This window comes from Cupressus sempervirens, chromosome 5 (genome assembly GCF_028749045.1).
Source record: "Cupressus sempervirens isolate cs-2001-9-10 chromosome 5, ASM2874904v1, whole genome shotgun sequence".
NCBI lineage: Eukaryota > Viridiplantae > Streptophyta > Pinopsida > Cupressales > Cupressaceae > Cupressus > Cupressus sempervirens.
The window spans coordinates 317,582,452-317,605,013 of record NC_143122.1 but is presented as its reverse complement, the minus strand read 5'-3'; the positions used below and the strand labels follow the sequence as shown (position 1 = coordinate 317,605,013).

Here is a 22,562-nt window from a genome sequence, read left to right as displayed (position 1 = left end):
TAAGATAAGATAATGATATTAATGTCCAACAAAAGACCACCAAAAGGTCTATGGGACTGGAAGATTACAACAATGAGGTTGGCAACAGGAGCACCAAACGGTGTCCGAAAACAAAAGCATACAACAAAACAATAAAAACATAGAAACAGAGAGAAGGCCAAGAAAAGACTAAGAGTCCTTTTTAGGCAGAAAGAAATCAGTCACAAAAGGATACACCTGCCGATGGGTAGAAGCTCTGCTCTGTCTCTAAAGAAACAATATGTTTGTTAGGATGTTGTTGTCCATCACTAAAGAAATTTGGAAAATTCATTTGCGCTCGAGCCATTGGGAAGTACATGTAGAGGTAGAGTCAAATTCAATGGACCAAAAGCATTTCCCCAAGGACCTTTGTCAGCCATTTACATGTCCTTGAAAAAAGCTTGAAAAACTACAAGAAATAAAATACAATGCATATTTATAATGAAAAGGACACAAGTACTTGAGACGAAAGCATGAGGCTTTCAAATGTGCAACGTCTCCCCAACAAAGTCACAAAAAATTGTTGGGTGGTGATTTTGTATGTCACTGTGACTACAACTTACAAAAGTGTGGGTATTTTGCAGCCGACAGTTTTATGAATAAATTGCAAAACAGTGATTTCAGCCACAGCATGTGAGACACAGTCTCTCTTGCTTCTCAAGGAAGGCTCCACCCTCTTACTGCTCTTGGAATCAACATAATACTAAACAACTATTTACAGTAAGCTAAATTAGGGCAACACATTCATCCTATTCTCTTATTTTAGAATAGATGTTACCATTACAGTACAAACTTAAGCCAATAGTATAACTCACAAAGTATCTGTCGGAGCAATAATTACATTGACCGAAAGATTAGACATATGAATAATCTTCAGCATACAAGCATTTTATGTAACCAAGAAACTCATGACAGCTCAAAGTCTTTCCATGGCTACTTATGAGATTTTGAGAACAAGAAAGAAACACGTGCAGCTCAAAGCCTCCACCACATATTCTACTTTGCATGCACAAACTGAGAAAGTATACACAGTTCAAATCTGCAAGTTACCTCCTTGTTTGTGTATCCTACAATAGCTTCAAACTTGATAAGAAGCTCAAAGTTTGCAAAGGCCAAACCTGAAATCAAATTATAACTCCAAATACAATAAGCAGCTTAAAAAGCGCACTCATATCTTCAAAGTCAACTAGTTTACAAATTTCCTTTCAAATGTGTAATGGTGGATTTTAATTCCCTTAATGCAAGTGAACAACACCCAAGACAAGTTGCAATGACTCACAAAAAGGCCATATTCCATGACTTAAGAGGCCTTGGTGGACTTTTGATTCCATGTTGTAGGCTTTTAATAAAAGAACAAAGACCCGCACTCGAGCTTAAAAACCCCACCTGCAGGTTGCTTATTTCCTTATTATCTCTTAGAATATAGCTCCCAATCAGGCCTACGATAGCTCAAAACAAACAGAATTCAAAAAGCAACAAAACCTGGGATGGAAACAAAACCGAAATCAATCAAAACAACAAAGAAAAATCATTCAAGTACTTGAAGATTACTACAAGCTGAGTACCTGCGATCAGGAAATACAAACCTGTTTTTGCTAGATAAACAAGGAAAAACACGACAGAAACCTTTGAAAATAATATTTGTAGGATAAAAAACCTATGCCAATTTAAGGTATAATCGATTGTCTTGAAAATCATTTTTAGGAGCAACTAACTTAGGGAACTTGAACTACAAATTGATGAGAAACTGCGTAGGGTTGTCCAATTTTGTGAATACAATTCACAAAATTGAGGACAACAATGAGTAAGCCTTTTTTATCCTTATGAATGTCGTCGGTAGAAATTGTGCATCGGCCGACGGGTCCCTTCAGAAAAAGTCTTGTTATGTACGGACACGATCGTCGACGGAGGATCCGATGTCAATGTGTTACTAGAGGATACTTGGAAAAAGTTGGGACGGCCGACATTATGGCCACCTACCTTCCAGCTGTTAACAGCCGATCAACACGGAATCAAGCCATTGGGAATACTCATAGCGCAACCAGTGACAATCGGAACACAACTATTCCTGTTGGACTTCGTTGTGATTCCTCTCAGGCGGAAGGGGTACGATGCTATTCTGGGCCAGGGGTGGCTGATACAAGCAAAAGCAAAGCACGATTGGAAGAAAAATACTTTATCACTCGAAAGCAAAGGTCGGAAGTATGTCATCGATCTGCACACTCAGATGGTCGGGGAAGAAGCCCTATCGTCAGATTCTGAGGGAGAAGAGGATGAAAAGGGGCAAACTATGGAACCGGATCAGGAGGGAGTTTTACGACTGGAAGGAGATGACGATTTGGATTCAGTAAATGGTCTTTACCATTGGCAGATAGAGGATTATGAATTGTTTCCAACCTGCAACGTACTGACAATAGAAGAACACAATATCGATGCATTTCCAAAGGAGTTCACTGAAATAAAGGAAGGGGATGCGTCACTCGATGTGACCCCAGCACATCAGTTCACTAAAGGAGAAACCATCAAATACAATGAAGTCGCGTTGCAGACCATGAATTTGGGAGACGAAGCAGAACCACGAAACATACTGGTAGGAGACAATTGGGACCCAGTACTAAAGACAGCAGCATTCAAGATATTTTTAGAGTATAAGGATGTCTTTGCACGGACATACAAGGACCTGAAGGGCGTACCACCTGAATTGTGTGTGCATCGCATTCCATTGATCGAAAGAGCAATACCCGTACGGAAGAGGCCCTACAGAATGAACAAAAATTATGCGGCCCGGGTTACGGAAGAAATCAATCGGATGCTAGAAGCCGGAATTATTTTCAAGGTGCAGACCAGTGAATGGGTATCCCCGATCGTGATCTCCCTGAAGAAGGACTCCATTCAGATCCGAATATGTGTTGATTTCCGATGTCTGAATGCAGTCACCATCAAGGATCCGTTCCCGATCCCATCCACGGATAGCATCCTGGAGGAGGTAGCGAGACACGAGATCTACTCATTTATGGATGGTTTTTCCGGCTACAATCAGATCTCAATCGCAGAGGAGGATAAACTGAAGACAACATTTGTTGTAGAAGATGGGGTCTATGCCTATAATCGGATGTCGTTCGGTCTGTGCAATAAGCCTGCGACATTTCAGCGGATCATACTACACATTTTGACAAGATGTCCGTTGGAAACTTCGAGGCATTTTTGGATGATTGGTCAGTGTACAGTGCACAGGACAAACATCTGGCAGCCTTAGGCGAGTGTATGGAAAGGTGCCGCCGTGTGCGTTTGGCCCTGAACCCGAAGAAGTGCAGATTTATGGTCCCACACGGAAGGTTGCTCGGACACATAGTCTGTAAGGAGGGACTGAAGACAGATCCGGACGAAGTGCGGGTCATATTGGAGATGCAACCGTCCACCAATGTGACAGAGGTAAAATCTTTTCCTTGGGCATATAGGGTATTACAGGCGTTTCATCAAAAATTTTGCCAGGATAGCATATCCGTTGGATAGGTTAACTTGCAAGACAGAATCGTTCCGATGGGACAAGGAGCAGGATGAAGCATTTGAAGGACTCAAGGTACGACTGGCTACAGCACCTATTTTGGCATACCCGAATTGGAAGGAGTTTCATTGCATGTGGATGCATCGAACTATGCGATCGGAGCAACTCTCACGCAGACGGGAAGCCATAGCTTGGATCATCCGATCTATTTCGCCAGTCGGTTGCTATCAAAAGCTGAACAAAATTATAGTACCACCGAACGGGAGGCATTGGGGATGGTCTATGCTGTGCGGAAATTTCGACATTACTTGTTGGCCACTCCATTTGTGTTCTATGTTGATCATCAGGCCCTGTTGTATATGATCAACAAACCAGTCATTCAAGGAAGAATCAGCTGATGGTTACTCCTGTTGCAGGAGTTTACTTTCAAGATTATTGTACGGTTAGGAAAGAAACATGTAAGCGCAGATCATTTATCACGTATTAAAATAGGAGAACCGGTAGACGATGTAAATGATGACTTTCCTGACGCACAGCTGTTTCAGATTGCTGCACTACCAGAATGGTATACAAGCATCGGCGAATACTTGTCAACAGGACAGTTTCCAAATACCATGCCACCGAATGAAAAATGGAAGTTGGTGATACGGAGTGGAACATTCCAGCTGATTAATGGATTGTTGTATAAAATGGGACCCGATCAGATCTTGAGGCGTTGTGTCCTGAAGGAAGAAATTTCACGGGTACTGAAGGAAGCGCACGAAGAACCGGCAGGAGGACACATGGGGCCGGACACAACTGCACGAAAAATACTTCTAGCAGGATTATGGTGGCCAACAATATACAATGACGCCAGGGAATGGGTTGTTGCCTACGATACATGTCAGCGAGCTGGAAAACCTTTGAAAAGAGATTTCATGCCTCTGAATCCTTCTCATGCTCAGGAGCTCTTTGAACAGTGGGGTTTGGACTTCATAGGACCGCTGAAGACAAGCAGAATCAGAAGGTGCCATTACGTTGTTGCAACGGAATATTTGACTAAATGGGTGGAGGCGCGTGCACTACCGGACAATTCAGCGGTAAGTACAGCAAAGTTTATTTATGAACAAATAATTACTAGATACGGCATTTCGTTACAATTAACAAGTGATAGAGGCGGACATTTTGTAAATCATGTGATCCGACTGCTTACCACGGAGTTCAAAATTTATCATTCGCTATCAAGTCCGTACTACCCAAAGGCAAACGGATAGGCCGAAGCTACCAACAAAATCCTGGTATCAATTATATACAAATCCTGCGCAGTCGAAGGAGAGGATTGGGAGGAGAAATTACCTTTTACTCTGTGGGCTTACCGTACGGCATACAAAGTTACAACAGGACACACGCCGTTTCAACTGATGTTCGGACAAGAGGCCGTTGTACCAGCGGAATTTATGATACCAAGCTTGCGGATAGCACTAGAAAACAAGTTGGGTGACATGGAAAGCTTAAGGGAGCGGCTGTATAAACTGAACAGGTTAGAGGAGAAGCGATTATTAGCATAGTGGGCAACGGAAATAACGCAGAATAAACAGAAGGCATGGCACGATAAGCACCTGAAGCTAAACAGATTTTAGCCCGGACAGTGGGTATTGAAGTACAACGGCCGGAATGAGATCAAACCGGGCAAGTTCAAGGTTAAGTGGGTCGGGCCGTATCAGATTCGAGAAGTAGGGGACAATGGAGCAATCAAATTATGGACTTTGGATGGACACGAAGTGCCTCAGCCGGTGAATGGGTCGAAGTTGAAGATTTATCACGGGCGAAAGACTTCTGCGTTAGAAAATGGCCTTCGGGAGACCCCTTCGTCATTGCAGACCGATGGTGACGACGATTGAAGGGTAAACTGACTTTGCTATTCTTTCTTATATATATAAAATTTAAAATTTAAAATTTTAAAAAAAAAAAAGAAAAGAAAAGTACCATACGGTTTCATATCTGAACTGGAAAGTACCGTACAGTTTCATAATTGCAGGGAACAACACCGTACGGGTTTTTCATCTGAAGGGAAAAGGAAGTAACATACGGTTTTTCATATCTAAAGGATGGTGTACGGTTTTCCAGACAATTTAATAATTGCAGTATGGTTTTTAAAGACAATGTACGGATTTCATATTTGTAGTACGGTTTTTAAAGACAATGTACGGATTTCATATTTGTAGTACGGTTTTTAAAGACAATGTACGGATTTCATAATTGTAGTACGGTTTTTAAAGACAAGGTACGGGTTTCAAATTTGAAGTGCGATTTTAAGGCAATGTACGGTTTCCATCTTGAAAGTTGGTGTACGCTTTTGCTGTGGTACGGCTTTTTCTTGCACTGTACGGTTTTTAAAAGTTGCATATTGTAACACTGAAACCACCGTATGGATTTTGATAGCCTCAGAATGTTAACGTACGGAATTTGGAACCAAAATTTGTTAATTTCCATTGTACGAATTTTCAAGACTTGGTGGGATATTGCAGTACGGCTTTTCCAGAAGATTGAAATCCAGATAGTATCAAGTTTGAAGCCGTACGGATTTCATCACAAAAGGGTCAAGTTACCATATGCACCTTGCAGGGCACTGTACGGCTTGTTAAAACATCAACCATACAGAAGGCTTCCAGCATTTCAAGCATACGGATTCCTTCTGAAGAGTAGGGTATGGATTTCATTGTACGGATTATTGAATGCAAGGTCCTCCAGGTTAAGGTACGGAGTTCACCAGTAAGCAAGGCGATATACCATGATCAGTGGAGGGCATTGAAAATACCACCGTACGGATTTGGGGAAGGCAAACTATGGTACGGAATTGTGGTCTTCTGATGGTACGGTTTTTTTAATTTGATTTTCCTTCCAACTTTTCCTGCATACGGATTTCTCATTCCAAAGGTTGCAATTCACCGTACGGATTTGGAAGAATTCTTCACTGTACGGATTTGGGAGACCGTTAGGAAAAGACAAAGAGATAATTAATGGAATCTGCAGGTAAACGGCAGTGGAAAAAACAATTAGCACAGTCTAAAGTTGTGGGAGGCAGGAGCATGGCAGGTACAGGTAACCGGAATGAAGGCTCGAGCAGCAGCAAGGAGAAGCGTAAGACTATAGCACCTGCAGTAGCTGAAGTCACACCACAGACTATCCAATTTGAGGGATTAAATGGAACGGATTGCCAGAAATGGTGGCAAGAAACCCCTAATGACCATCTAATTAAAGCAAGCATCAGAAGAGCGCAGGTTGAATGGGCCATTCAGATGCCGGTTTTTTGCATTCGAGATTATGAAGGGTATCTACGTACCATGGTCGAGACATATGGCAGAGCTTCTCAGAGGAGCACATTTCAATATCTGGGACGGAACTTAGTGGTATCATTCAAGGCAGCAGATTTCACACGTGTTTTTGGCATTCCAGGGCAGCAGGGCAGAAAGATTTAGCCGAAGAAAATTCCAAAGGATGGGAAGCTATTTTTAATCAGATTAGTATGTGGAGATTTCACTGAAGCAAAACAGGCGGCATTAGCCGAGACATCGAAGGGAAGGGGTTTAAAGAAAACCGACATTCAGGAAGGACCATGGCGGTGTCTGATGGACTTGGTCAAAAGCAGGCTCACGAGATCCTCTAGGGCATCGGATATCACATTTTTGCAGGTATCCATGATGAACGGCATAATGACTGGGAAAGTGTATGATTGGGCGTCTGTGCTGGCTGAACGGATGCATGAATTCATGACTCTCCAGCACAAGACCTTCTATATGCCCCATTACGCCATTGGTCTATTCCTTGATGCCGTAGCACGGATGATTCCAACGGAGGAGTTAGAGGCAAAGCCTAAACCACTGGCTCCAGGAGAACCTCCTATCATGCAATGGAAGCACTTGGACATAATCTCTGGGCAGAAGGGTTCAGTAGGTCAAAAGAGGCCCCAGATGGACATGGCAGATGATACTGACAGCGGCCGACAGGAGACATCTTCTGAGCAGGACAGTGTGGAGGAAGAAGAAGGGGAGGGCGAGGATGATGAAGAGGTTCAGATTGTCACGGCTACCCCCTTGCTATTTCCGCGTACTACAGTTCCTATGACTTCCGAGTTGTTACCCCGAGGTCTACACATGGCCCACATTCCAGGGTCTGGACAGACTCAGCGACCGATATTGATGACTGGAGGATCCCACGAGGCAGTCACACTAGCCGCACCATGGCAACACGGGGTACGACCTTCTCCTGTCCGGCCGAGAGCAGGATTTGCGATCGGCTTTGCCCACTTGACAACACCCGTCCATCGAGAGACTTCTTCTGCCCTTGAAGCACTTCCGATAGCAACACCCACGGCGCCTACCATAAGTCAGCCAACAGCAATTGTTACCGTAGCACAATCAGCAGAAGCTCAGGCACTTCCAGTAGAGAACATACCAGACGGAGGAGTGCAGGAGTGTACGGACCCAACGCAGAGCTAGTGTTTTTCTGAGGCAGCAGTTCCGACTCGTCCCTGACAAGCGTGGCCCGTCCATTCAGTTCCCCAGCTATTCCAGAGTAGCACCTGTACCAGAGCCTCAGTCTCAGAAGGAGGGAATGCCACATGCCGTGATTGCGCCGACAGCAGAGGAGACGGCACCGAATGTAGGCATGGCTCCCGCTGATGAGGAGGACAATAGTGATGCAGAATGGTCATTCGATGACTTCGCCAAGGAGGATTACAGGTCGGATGAGGACAGGTGCAGAGACTACCTCAGGACTATGAAGTCTACATTGAAGAAGGGGCATGATGTGGCGATTCAGGCTCTCACTCGGTGAAGGGAGTGGCATTTGATCCGAGCGTATATTCATGGGATTTGTCCTAAGCGATTTCAAACTTGTTTTGTGGATAGAGGTTGGCCGACAGTTGAGACACCAGAGATGTTGGCAGATTGGGCCACTGAGCCCGATTTGGGACCGAGTGACACTCCGATGATGAAGTTGGCACATAAGATCATGGGACTGTACAAAGAGGTTTACTATGCGCGGCAGCGCGCGGAGGCAGATAGGGCAACAGACAGTGTTGCAGCCCAGAGATCTCTCGCGGTTGAAAAAGAGACAAGAGAAAAGTTAGCCACTAATTTGGCCGACAAGCAGGCAGCTTGGGCAGCAGAGCGGGCAACACTATTAAAGGATATGGCAGCAGTGGTATAGGAGAGGGACGCAGCTATCCGGGATAAAGATGCGGCAGAGCATGAGTTGCAATTGGCCAAGAGGCAAGCTATGGATGCCGCGCTTCTACTAAAGGAGGCCGTAGAGGTTAATTCACAGATTCAGACAGATCTGCGCATCCGGACTGACCAGGTGTATGAGTTATGTCGTCAACAACACTCTTCTAGGACACCTCCTTCTTCTCTCTAGTATTTTCTTTCTTGATTGTAGGTTGTCTCCTAATTTTGCTAGTCGTCAAGAGACGACTTTTCTTTTTGGGGGGGATGATGTCGTCAGTAGAAATTGTGCATCGACCAATGGGTCCCTTCGAAAAAAGTCTTGTTATGTAGCCAACTGGTAAATAGTTTGTAGCGGGCATAATGTATCTGGCCGACAGACTCCTTTGGGAAAGTTCTTCGGAAAGTATTTATAACCCCTTCGGAAAGCATTGTAATCATCAGATCTTATCATTCAAGCATAATTTAATGTTCTGGCATATGCGAATAATAATAAGAATTCTGCTGGTTTCTGTTCATATTCGTGTTCATTATCTGTGTGCAATTCTTAATTAACCTATATGGTAAACAATGAAAGCAAAGGGAGATTGGAGAGATTAGAACCTTAACAATCCAGCCTTCCCTAGTGTAACTTGTGGGGCATGTATACACCTCCCATCTTATCAATCATTCATTCATGTTCCTATTTTTGTTTCAATTTAATATACAAGTGTCTACTCTTCAATGCTTCGTTATATCCAAGGAAAACTTAATTCTACCAATATCTAAGATATGCCCAAAAGAAGGTACATAACATATTAGCATGCATATTTTGCAATACCCTACTTATTGAAGTAACTACCTCAAAAATGATAAGAGTCAAACACCTCTGCCCATGATAATCAACGAAGATGGATGGCACACAGCCTGAATCTTCATGCAAACAAGACTACCTCCCATGGATCTCAAAGAAGATGGTACTGCTGAAAATAAAGATCTCATTTTCCACCTCTCAGTGAGAGCAAAGATGACATACTTTCATCACAAGAAATCCACCTAGCTAAGTTATTACTGGAAACATATTCAATCAATGGGTGACTCGCCTGCATAGGTGACCTGGGGTCATGTATAGCCTTGTTTTTAATAATATTATGTATATGTAATCATAAAAAGAAGCACTCAAACTACAAACTAAGGCATATCCTACATAAATTAAAGTTTCGAAATAATTGAAATCTTGTGTCATTGTCAAAGTTGGCATGCATCTGCACTGAGCAGAAAAAGTCTTTGATCATATAAAAAGCAACAGTAATTGCAGACAAACAAAAAAGTTGTGGAGTTATAGCATACCCATTATCTTGTAATATGCTCTATATACTACATGTGTCCCATCTATTAGCATTAACCGAGCACTTGAAGTAGACCCTGCACCATTTGAGTGTACTTCTGAAGCATCTGGATTCTTATTGATCTTGCCTGTCTCAATAACTACAGGAATTGTGGATTTCTTATTTTTTGATAGTTCATAGGTCCGTGGAGGATTTTGATTGTCTAGTAGCTTGAAGCTTTCCTGTTAAATATAAAAAGAATAAGTCGACATCTTTTACAGATGTTTCATCTACAGCATCACAACAAACTGCTGGCTATTCCAGATGAAACATTATTTTAGATAATAAAGATTAGAGTTCCAGCCTTCTCAACTAAAAACATTATTGGTTACCTTGAGGTTCAAACTAGCTGAGAAATACCGCTCTTGAACATATACAGAAATATGATTTCGGGCACTGGAATCTTGCCTTCCACTGACTTGGGGGAAAATGCCTTCCAACTTTAACAATGGCCTCCATAGTGTGCGGAAGTGCTGGTGTGAAACCCAGCAACATGCCATTCGTCAATATCAGCAGCGAATGATGTTTCAGATTACCTGATGACCAAAACGCAACCCTCATTAGAGAGAGAGATATATAGAACCAAACCACAAAACACAAGCATTGGCAATTGTTTGTAAAACACACTAAGAAATGGCATAAACTGCTTTGCCAAATGCCAAATTGCAATGTTCCTCCTTTTAAACCTAAAAACAAAAAAGTCACTCAAATCAATTTTTTCACTAAGTTGTTTATTATATCAAATAATGAATAGGAAGGTTTTGTGCTGTGCTGTCAGATATAATTATTATAAAAAAAACACTATGTAATGGACGGTAAATATTTTTCATCTCAAGATAAAATAAATGAAACTGGTCATGCACTTTCTCCTCTGCAAATCCAGAATAATTAGCCAGGAGAAATTTAATTAACTTTTTTCCATTATCATTTAATGAGGCTCAGATATCGAACAGTTTTCCAAGCTTATCAGGACAAGTTCAAGGCTTGTTTGCAGAGAAATCCTCCAGTGAGGGAAAGAGTCATCAGGGAGCAACCAATCCTGCAACTCAGGAATTACACCTTCAACATCCTACTTCTAAAACCAATAATTATTTCAACACCATATTCACTTCTTTTCTATTAGCATATACATTATATAATATTAACCCAAATGAAATTAAAAAACAATTGTTTACAGAAATAACTAAAAGAAGAAAAATCATATTATGACAATCTTTCTAATAGTCTAAAAGAGAACTCAATATCAAAACAAGCTTTGTTTATTGTGATATTGCTATTAAGATACAACTGTGTAGTTTCTCAATATCAAAACAAGCTTCGTTTATTGCAATATTGCTATTAAGATACAGCTGTGTAGTTTTCTAGTCAAACTCATCGACCAATGCTTCACCTCTGCGAGTGTCACATAGATACAATGAGTGTTGGTTGTTTCATTCATTTCATGAGAAATGGGTTCTTTTGAGCCACTACTCATGAAACAAAGATTAACAAGTTTGACTCAAAAGCACACAACTGAATCCTAATAGTAAGATCACAATTTGACTTCTTCTGTAAAATATCTCCTACTTATCAAGCTTCGAATATCTTGATCTTTTTCTACTTTACCTTCCAGTAATGCTTGAGAATTTAATGGGACTTAGATGTTTCAATTTGAATTTGAAACAAGTAGTACAGATTTCCCGATATCTAAGTGTCCAAGTCATTTACTATAGTCTACACTAATGCAATGTCTTTGTTCCTCATATATTTGCCTAGAAATTAATTAAACTAATTAATTAAATATCAAACGGTCTTGATATTCTTTTACACATTTGACTATCTAATTTATTTAGTTATTACATGTATTTATGAAAGTACTTGATACATTATTTAATGCAATAAGTGAAGTTTAATTTTGATCAATAATTGCAAACGGTGATGAATATTATAAGGCATGGCTACTCAGAAACCTATCTCCAATGCTCTAAGATGCATCTTGGAGACAATAACCTGTCTCCAATGCTCTAAGATGCATCTTGGAGACAATCATGTGTTTCCAATACCAAGGGTGTCTCCAGAAACATTCCAACCCATAGAGTTCTTTTGGATGTCATCACCCACCATCTCTACAATCTCCCGACCAAACATTAATGTCTCCTATAAGAAAACTTCGGGCAAAACACGTTAAAAGGCAAAAAGGCAAATAAATAGTGTAACACTAGTACTGGGGTACATCGGGACGGCGGGATGTCGGGATGAGTTTCTGAGACGTAGGATAAATGGGCCTCATTTTCGGGACAGCCAAGGGATGGAGGTAAGGAGAGGACAAGGCAAGGAGGGGTGTTGTATAGTACACAAAGAACTTGAAATGCTAGTTATGAAATGATGCTTTAGTAGAACATACCAAATTATAATACTTGAACATAGCAAAATTGCAACATGAACTAGAACCTTTGAACATTCAACATAGTAACATATTATATACCCAATAGTAACATTCAAAAATCAAAATTCAAATGGAAATTCAAGTACCCATCCCAGCAGTGACATGGTTGCAAAATGGCAAAGGTGGGGGTACTTGGGTACTCAAGTACCCAGTGTGGGGACAGGTACTTCGAGGTTTGGGAGGGGGGTATGAGTCCCCATGTTACACTGCAAATAAATAAAATAAGCCTGCATAATATTTCTTGTTGCGATACTAGATGATACAATAATCCATGCAAAGTTATAGCAAGAGGATCTACTGAGAGTGTAGACTTTTGAGCTGAATATATATAGTTGTATAGCGGAATGATGCAATCAAATTTACGTTACTACAAGCACCAAATTGAACCTCCAGACTATAAGTTTCAATACTACAGAGATTGTTGCTTATGAGGGATTTCATCCTTATGAACCGTTGAAGACGAATTCTCCAAAACTTTCATAAGTTTCTAATTCAGTCCAGCATACTCGAATGAACTTTCAAAAGCCTTCTATAACATCCCAAGAGAGCCCATACACCTCGACAGCCAATGTGGGATAAATTGAGATGCATTCTTTTGTCTCCAAGTATCTCTAATCAAGGGACATGTTTATTATTTAAAATTCCCTTAAGTCCCCATATCAATGAAGTTCAATATTTTAAATTAGCCTTCTAACTTTATTGATAAATAAATTAAGAGTGACAAGTGATTATTAAAATCTCTAGTCGATATTAACAATTATCATCAACAAGATATTACCCATAAATCATTGATGATATGGACTTGGCCCAACTAACTTGCTATAAATAGTAAACATCCCAAAACCACACCAAAACACCTCAAAATTGCTTGCAGCTGGAGTTGTCTAGGCCAAATATCCTGAAGATCCCTTCAATGTCATAATTAGCCTACAAGACCATGGAAAAATAGGCTAATGACAACCTCATACATCACGTGCTAGAAAGGGGATATTAAATCCCCTCATCACAAAGATGAGGTTAAAGAAGCTATTGTCAGATGGACACCATGTTGTCTCTTTGCAACAAGTTAAACTAAGTAGTTCCCAACTTGCCTCTTCTTTATCCAATGTATGGGGAGATGCAGATTTTTCCCAATGTGTTATAAAGAGAAAAGAGGGGTGGTGCCATTGTAAAGAAAGTAGGTATGTCATTAATAAAGGGGAGGATCTATCACATAGTTGTGTGTATGTCTTGCCCTTTATTGATTGTTGGCCCATTGGTTTCTACTTCATTAATGCTTTCAATATTGCTAAAGACAGATGTGATTAATGGAAATAGATGACTTCTAATTTGCCTCATGCTAGTTGGGTTGTTGGAGGAGATTTCAATATAGTTGGACATCAATTGTATTAGAACTAGTCTACTGGTGTTAAGTTGAGCAATGAGAATTTGATAATTAACTCTTCTACAAAAATTCTTTAGAGGTTGTTGGTCCTATTTATGAAAAAAATTCAAGCAAGAAAAAGAATCGGTTCACTTGGTCTAATTGTAGATTAGGAGTTGATAGTTAGTAGACTTGATAGGTTTTATATCATGCCCAACCTACAACTTGATCAAGTTTCCAAGGGGTGTTATGTCAAAGTAGATTATTCTACTATAGTATCAGATCACTTACCTACCTCATGCAGCCTCAAGGAGGAAGTGTAAAGACGCAGATTAGAGGATGCCTTTCAACCATAATACATCACATCTCAAAAACCCTTAATATGTTGCTGCATTGGTCGGTAATTGGAATTCTATTCCTAAGCCCAAAGAAAGTGATTCTTAAGGGTCTGGTGGCAAGAAGCTATTTCTCATTGTGCCATTTTTTTTGCGTTCATTTCGTAAAAGAATGGCTTGGCAGCAGAAACGTAAAGAGAAATCTCTCAGATGGAAACTAGAATTTAACAGAAAATTCCTGTATTCAGAATTTGGCAACCTTGTTGTTCAAACTATTATTGCTTCTATTGAAACTCAACTTCATAAACTTGATGTGTATAGAGGGCATGGCCAAAATCAGGGCTAGACTTCATTCGATTAAGGAAACAAAGATACTAAATATTTCTTCATTTACTGAAATTACAAACATAAGGAGTATGTTGGTGCAATTAAACATGAAACTGGGCAGATCCTAACTAGTCCAGAAGACATTAAACATTTGTTCCAAAAACAAACAATATAAAAGTCTCTTCAGGGAGGATCCTCAATGGCTTGATGTTCAAGATACATTGGAAGACATTTTCAAGGATATCATTGTAAGTAGATTGTGAATATAGTATATATATCTTAATTGAGATCTTTCTTTACAGGATTTGGAACATGCAGTGTTTTAATGGCCCCAAACAAGAGTGGTGAGATTGATGATTTCTCCATTGAGTTTTAAGAAACCATATGGCAGCATATTAAGGATGACTTTTACCTTGTTTGATTGGAAGCTTGTTAGGTCCTCGTATTATCAAAGGTTTATTAAGCTTCTTCCTAAAGGTGAAAATGAAGATTCTCTCTAGATGGTGCCCTATCACATTGCTTCATTCATATTATAAAATCCTTGCTAAGGCCTTATCTTTAAGAGTTAAACCTGTGGCTAGAGGAATAGTTAGACATTAGCAAACTAGGTTCCTAGGCAGATGTTTTATACTTGATAACCTAATTCTTACCTGAGAAACTTGTGATTGGCCTCAACAATCAAGTCAGAATACTTTGCTTGTGAAGCTAGATTTTGATAAGGCTAATTACAGAATGAGGTGGAAATTTATTATCAAAAATGCTTCAATGTTGGGGTTTGGTCCCGAAATCTGCGAGCACACTGACATAATATTTCAAAATACATGTGCTCAATTGGTTATCAATAATTGGCTTACTGATTCATTCCTTTACAACAGTCTATTTGTTGAGGCTGCCCTTCATCTCCCTTTCTCTATGTGTTGGTTCCAGATGCTCTTGGCTACCTGTTGTAGAAATATAATCAAGGTATCCATATTCCTAACGATTTCATTGTCCTCAGCTCCCATTTTTCTGATGACAATTTGCTGTTCATTCAGGATTCAGAATTAGAAATCAATAATGTTCTGAAAGTTTTACATTTATACTGCTACGTTTCGGGTTCCAAACTGGTCCTCCACAAAATTGAATTCCTCGTGATTAAATCAAACTCAATTCCTTATTGGATACCCAAGGAATGGAAGCAAATTAGGCATGGTCAAATTGCCTGATGTTTGGGTATTCCCTTTGATTTGAGGGGGGGTTCTTCAGCTGACATGTGGAATTGATTTATAGTAAAACTGAAAAATAAGATCTTAAATTGGGATAACAAACATCTCTCAATTGCAGGCAAAATTCAAGTTGTTAACAAAAAAAGGTTTGGCTTCTCATGTTTATTACTCTGCTTGTTGGATGCCTTCCAAGAAGGGTTGTGATGAATTAAACAAATTTGTTTGGCAGTTCTTGTGGTCAAACTAGGATGGAAACCTGGATTTAAAGTTTCTTCTTGGTTGCATTGCATACAACCTAAAAATAAGGGTGGGCTAGGATTGTTGTGTCCTAAAACTCAAGGGGCTTGCTTATCAATGAAATAGATCACAAGGGCGGTGATTGATGATGAACCTTAGAAACTCTTAGTTCGTCAACGTACTACTCTAGCTGCTATGAATAATAAGTGGCAAAGTGTGAGATGGATTGATAAGATTTTTGATGGCTCCCTATTTTGTTTAAGAGCCTCCTTTCCTTCACACCCTATTTGGAAGGCCTGGCAACAAATCTACAATTGCTTAAATTGGGGAGAGTCTCTTGAGCATGAGTTTAGTTTCGGTTTCTCTTCCATTTAGGGGAACAAACTAGTGCAATAACATGGACAACTGCTCGCATTTATTTTTTCCCAAACAAGCTCATTATGTCTTCAAGAAAGGTGTGCAACAATTCAGTTAAAATTGGGATTTTAAACAGTTTGCTTGGGTTGAGTAGCAAAGTGCCAAAAAATCTTTCGAATTAAAGGTTTTATCAGAATTTTGAAATCACCTGCAGAACTTCTTATGGAAATTTGCACTCCTCAATGAAATGTTTTTAAAATTGGCTTTGGCTGGAGAAAATTCCCTTTTTATTGCTTCCCTTTAAAAAATATTTACTCAAATCTTCTTCCAAACTCGAAAATAAACCCATAACTTAATGCCAAATAGGGTGGCAAACATAAAGAGAAGAAGCGGAGCAACTTAACTGCTCAAATCTGAAGGTCTGAGCACAAGCTAATGCCCATATCTTGGCATGGAAAATCTTTCACTTTAAGCTGCCTGTTAGGGACCGAATGAAATACCTAAGGATTGCTCCAACTAAATGTCCTTTTTGTCAACAATCTGAATATATTAAACACATTTTTTTTAATTGTTTCCGGGCTAAGAGAAACTGGACTACTGTTCTTGTATACTCTCCTGTCATCTTTGATCATGTATTGGGTTGGAAAGAAGCTGTTCTGGGTCTTGGCTTTTATAAGAATGTTATTGCTGATTGAGGCAAACTGTTTTATTGAACATCGGATAAATAGATGTTCAGCATTATTTTTAGACCATGTTATTCATCAAGAAATAGAAATGATACAGTTTTACTATGACCTCTTGTTACAATTTGCATTTTTTGAAAATTTAGCACATGGATGAAATCAAATATCAGTTTTTGCAATTGAATGATGGTCATGTTAAATGCTCCAGACAGATTTTAGCACATGGATGAAATCAAATATCAGTTTTTGCAATTGAATGATGGTCATGTTAAATGCTCCAGACAGCTACAAATATTCTTTAAGTTTCAAATTTAGGTTGTGCTTTCATTTGGTATATTGTTGTCTCTTGTGAGAGCTTGGTACTGTCAATAGTTCAGCTAATGCTTATAGCTATTTCTTGCTGGAACTTGGCTTATGTATTTTATAATCTCTTGCTGATTCTCTTAGTTGGTTCAGTTGAAGTTTTGCAATGGATTTTATATCTCTCTTTTGTTTACTTTTCTGCAGTTCTTCTTGAACTGCCATGTTTTTTAAGGTAATTTGTTTTGATCATTAAATAAAATGGTTGTAATTTTATAGTACAGGAACTTCTTTTTCTTTTCATCTCTCACTAATGCACAAGAAGCTAATCTAATGTAAAGTTTAAACCTTCCCAAGGAACGGTGGAAAAGACCCACTGTGTGTACACGGTTATGAGACTTAAACTATCTAGTTGAATGTCATGTCACTCCATGATGCTGCAGCACCATGCTGCCATAGTGTCCAACTTAAGCAGAGTCTAAATCGTTATTATACAGAATTGTCAATTATCCAAGAACCCTGAGTGCAAAGCGGGATTGAAATGTCACTACAAAATCTATAAAAATAAAAAATACATATTTATAATAAGTCGTGTTTTGTCCATAAAGGGTCCTAAAATACACAACCAAGACTAAGCACAAGGGCATTTGGTACAAATGAGTTATAAAGTTATAATTGACATTTATAATTATAGTTTATAATATGATATTTTTGTAAACTAGTCAAACCAATCATCGTATGGTTGTTCAGTGTTCAACTTTCAATTGCAGCTCTCTCCTTACAGCACAAAAGTCGAAAAGAAAAATGACAATGAGCGAGAGAATGGTCACGTGCAGTTTTGGGCGAATATAATTCCAGCACCATTTGTTGTTTAAAGATAAGCTGTAGGATGATGAATGCCTTTTCTCTTTTTTGGTATTACCATGTTAAAGTTTAGGGGGGTATGGCTTTTCAGGGTAAACATTACCAATCCAATTTATCAAAACCTAGTTTTTTTAATCATCTATTTAGCCAAAATAAACTAAGTAATGCAAGTAATTGAGCTTACTATGGATGCTATACATACTTGCCCACACAGAAAATAGAATCAGTGGATTCAAATTCCATCATAGGGATGTGCCATTACATAACTTTTAGATTAACAGACAAGATATAGATAACAACAAACACCTAGATAACTTGTGTGCCCTTGTACTGAGATATTTGTAAGAGCCAATGCTACGAAAAGAATCAGATAAATTTCTTCCTCTCATAAAAGAATAGAATGATCCTTTCCATCCAGCACAGTCTAAGCTCAACCCATGGGCAATCCTGATCAATGCGACCCATTCAACATACGTAATTGTGTCTCTCAATTCTAATCCAGTTCATTTTATCTCTTGTCGTTGACAAACAAGAGAGTGGGCAATGCATATTCGGGGACCATCCACATAGCTAATGAAGAATTTCGCATTCGTCCGAGCAGATTTCTAAGCCGCTACAGTTAATATCAGAAGAACGCGCTAGATAACCTATGAATAAACTGGGACTTGAATCTCTTATTAGAATGCTAGGGCGCTCCACCAACTTAGCTCCTGGCCCAATGGAAGTTCAGCGTATAGCTGCTGGCCAAATAGCAGTCCAGTGTATAGCTGATGACGCTGAAACAGCTAGTCATGTTAGCACCTAGGGTAACAACAAATTAACACAGGGACGTGCACTTCGAAGCCAGCTGCCCAAAGATGAGTGCCTATATTTAACTTCAACCATAATCATTGGAAGAAAACTATTGAGCTCATAATTTCAGAACAATAAATATTCTTAAACCTTAATTATAGGAAGACCGAAATCGGGCACTTAAATGTTTAGCAATGAAAATTCTTCAGGCTTGGATATAACAAAACTGAAATTGGGATCTCAAGTTCTGACCTATGAGCACTTTAAAACCTTCGACAATGCACGTCTCAAATTGAGCTTTAGACAGCCCTTTTCTCTGTAAATCTTCTCTAAGACCATGAATCTTTAATGAAAACTAGTTTTAAAAATAATTTGGAAAAAAAGAAGGCCTACATGAGATTTGTCATTTCGTTCGGCGGGTTTATGCTAACTTTACATTAAACATGGCATCCAGACCCACATTCGAGGGGGGTCCAATTCGAGGCAACTGAAGGTACGGGAAGAAGCATAGTGAAGAGGAAGAATGAGATATTACCTGGATTGTAAACATTGGAATAATCTTGCTCCGCTATCGAACAAAATTCCCACAATCAGCAGCGTCGAAGTTTACAATGCTCTGGAATTGAATGATAATAAGGCGCCAAATAGTACTGGAGTAACTGATGCATCAGAATATCAGCAAACGAGGTACATAATTTGATAATATAAACGATAAAAGAAAATGATGATATGATATGATATAATAGATTTTAATAATGTCCACGAGGCTAAAGTAGTCTATGGGACCCATGCAATCACCCTCCCGAGTCAGGAGCGGAACTAGTCAGTTGTAAAGTTTTGGTTAACTTGTCTCTCTTTCTCTGAAGTTTGGTAATCAAATCCGCTGCTCTCTTCATTTGATCTTCTTCGAATAAATAGTTGAAGTCCTTGTTCTACAGTATTTTTGTCTAACCGGATCTGATGTCATTGTAAGCCAAGCAGTCCTTGACAAAGAGCTACTTTATCTCAACTATTCTCATATTACAAAATAAACATGTTCTATCTGTCCACTCTTCCTTTGGAACTTGCCACCGACCAATTTCGCATCGCAGCTGATGTGAACTAGTTCTAAGTTGTGCCATCAACATTTTTGCTTTCTAGTTAATAGGTGCTCTTATATAGGCCTTTTCATCATGACTAGAAGTGGGATTAAATTTTTTAATGTAATAAAAAAAATTCCGCCCTATGCGTCTTGTCCATAGAATATTGAAAAAAATTTCATTGACAAACTTTTTTATTTTTGTAATGTTATTCGGGCACATTTGGATGTTGGTATCCCATTTTCACATCCATTTGTCATTTTGCTTCATCCATGTGCTTTTCCGCCTCACAAGTTTTTCCTCTATGATCAACTTGGGCCAACGATGTGTTTCCAGACCTTGGGTTTTCTTTAAGTAGCTTATCATCCGAACCAAAGCAACGGCTTCTAATAGGAAGGAACCCACCTTTGCCAAAAGGATCTCATACAGAAATGTGGTCTTGACTTTAAGATTGCATGTGATGAAGTGTTTTTGAATTCTTTCTACTTGCCGCCATTTCTGTTCGAACATACTACCTCCCCACACTTCACATCCATATAGAATAATCGGAGTGACCAGCAAACCAAAAAGAGTTTTCATAGTCGTCCAATCCCATAATTTTGCGTTCCTGCACTTGTTTTGTAAAGAGTATAACGCCTTCCAGACCCCTTGGATCCTTTTTGATCTACAAGTATCCCAATTGAGTTTGTTATAAAAATCGATGCCCAAGTATTTGTACTCTTCCACAATCTCAAATGGGCTATTTTCAAATAGAAACTCGTCTTGTATGCCTCTATTCTTCTTCAGCGAAAAGATCATAATTTTAGTTTTGCTAGTGTTAACTAACATTCCTACTTCATGACAAAAAATTTCTAGTGCTATCAAGTGCTCTTTCAAACCTTTAGCTATTCTAGCAAGAATTATGAGATCATTTGCATATAAGAGCAATCTTATCATAAAGTGGGTCAGCTGCACCCCCTCACCATTGGTCTTGTTTATCCACTCTTCTAACTTGTCAATATAGAGCCCGAATAATGTTGGAGATAGCGGACACCCTTGCTTAACCCTGATGTTTCTGTCAAAATTTTCTGATAACCCTTCTGTCGTTTTAATTTTAGCTTTGACCTGCTCATATAATCTATAAACCGCTGACCTAAGTTCTTTAGGAACTTCCAACTCTTCCATTCTATCCCATAATTTATTACGTGGCACTATGTCGAATGCTTTTTTAAAGTCCACGAAACAACAAAAAGCCTCGTTCCCCGGAGTGTCCCAAACTTTCTCAATCAAGTGTCTAAGAGTGATGCCATGATCTATAGTAGAGTGTTTCGGTCTAAAGCCTGCTTGCCCTATTGCACGTTTGCCTTATGTTTCAGCCCAGTTGCTGATTTTTTGTTCTACCAAGCTGCCAAATAACTTGCCAAATAGTGGATTGATCATGATGGTTCGGTAATTAGAAGGATTATTTATATCTCCACTTTTGTGGAGTGGGATCACCACACTTGTTGTCCATTTTACAGGGAAACCATCTCTATTGACACTATTGAAAATTTTAGTGATGTGTGGTGTGAGGGTTTCAGTACCCCATTTTAAGTATTCAGCTTGAAGCCCGTCTATATCTTACGCTTTACTAGTAGCTAACCTCCTTATGCTTTGGGTAATATCCTTTTCGATGAATAACTCCCCTGTAGTCTCTGTTTCCATGGTTCTATGTTCTCCTAGATCACACTCGTAAAGAGTCTTGGCATATTCCAGCCATTTGGTTCCTATTATGTTGTTCTCTATCTGAGTTTTTCTCTGTTGAAGTTCTTTCCAAAATTTTCTAGGGTTGTTTTTACCAAGATTAATCAACTCAATTCTTCTCTTGTTTACATACTCTCCTTTCTTCTTTTTAATCAGTTGATCATACTCCTTTCTACTTTCTTTATTTATGTTCTTTTTCCAATTTCTTTTTGCTGTTTTGCATTCCTCATCAAACCACAGATTGGGTGGAAAAGTGTTCTTGGCTTCTCTTGTGGCCCTAGATCTTTTACACTCCTCCAATGCTTTAATGATAGTAAGAACAAGATTATCCTTGTCCATGACATGTTGTCTATCAAACTCGGGATGGTTTCCCGGAACCCTAGACTTCCACAAAAGAGAGTTTTGGAAAGTAGCATGGTTTTCTTGTGTCATTAAAACTTTGCCAATTGGAATCATCTTCCTCTTTTGTAAAGGTTTTGGGACATTATGTTGATCTTTAAAGTGAGTGGCCACCCTTATCAAGATGGGGTTATGATCAGATTTTAGCTCCATGGGGCAGTCCTCTATCTCAAAGTTAATTATCTTTGTGAGCATATTCTTGCGAGCATATTACATAGTCAACAACACTTTGTCCTTTGTATCTTTTACATGTGATTCCACCTGATTTAGGCCACTTTTCCAAACCATTACATATGACCATGTTATATAGGCAGCATAAACCTAGTAATTCAACACCAAAATGATTAATCTTTCCCATGCTATCCTGTGAAGATCTTTCC

The 22,562-nt window shown here is 39.3% G+C and overlaps 1 protein-coding gene across 4 annotated transcripts in view; it reads right to left on the bottom strand.

The window, feature by feature from the left end:
• Positions 1–19,695, bottom strand: part of LOC149555931 (5'-3' exonuclease family protein) — a 234,784-nt gene extending 215,089 nt beyond the window's left edge. For 3 of the 4 annotated variants that reach the window (XM_089830036.1, XM_089830038.1, XM_089830039.1), the window contains exons 1-3: positions 19,518–19,695; positions 10,427–10,630; positions 10,057–10,276 (exon numbers count right to left, since the gene is read on the bottom strand). In XM_089830036.1, coding sequence (XP_089686162.1) covers positions 10,057–10,276; positions 10,427–10,594 — 388 coding nt within the window. In that variant the 5' untranslated portion in view covers positions 10,595–10,630; positions 19,518–19,695. Of the gene's footprint in view, positions 1–10,056; positions 10,277–10,426; positions 10,631–19,375; positions 19,484–19,517 lie in introns of those variants that run through there. The other variant, XM_089830037.1, reaches the window with a different exon arrangement.
• Positions 19,696–22,562: the final 2,867 nt, after the last annotated feature.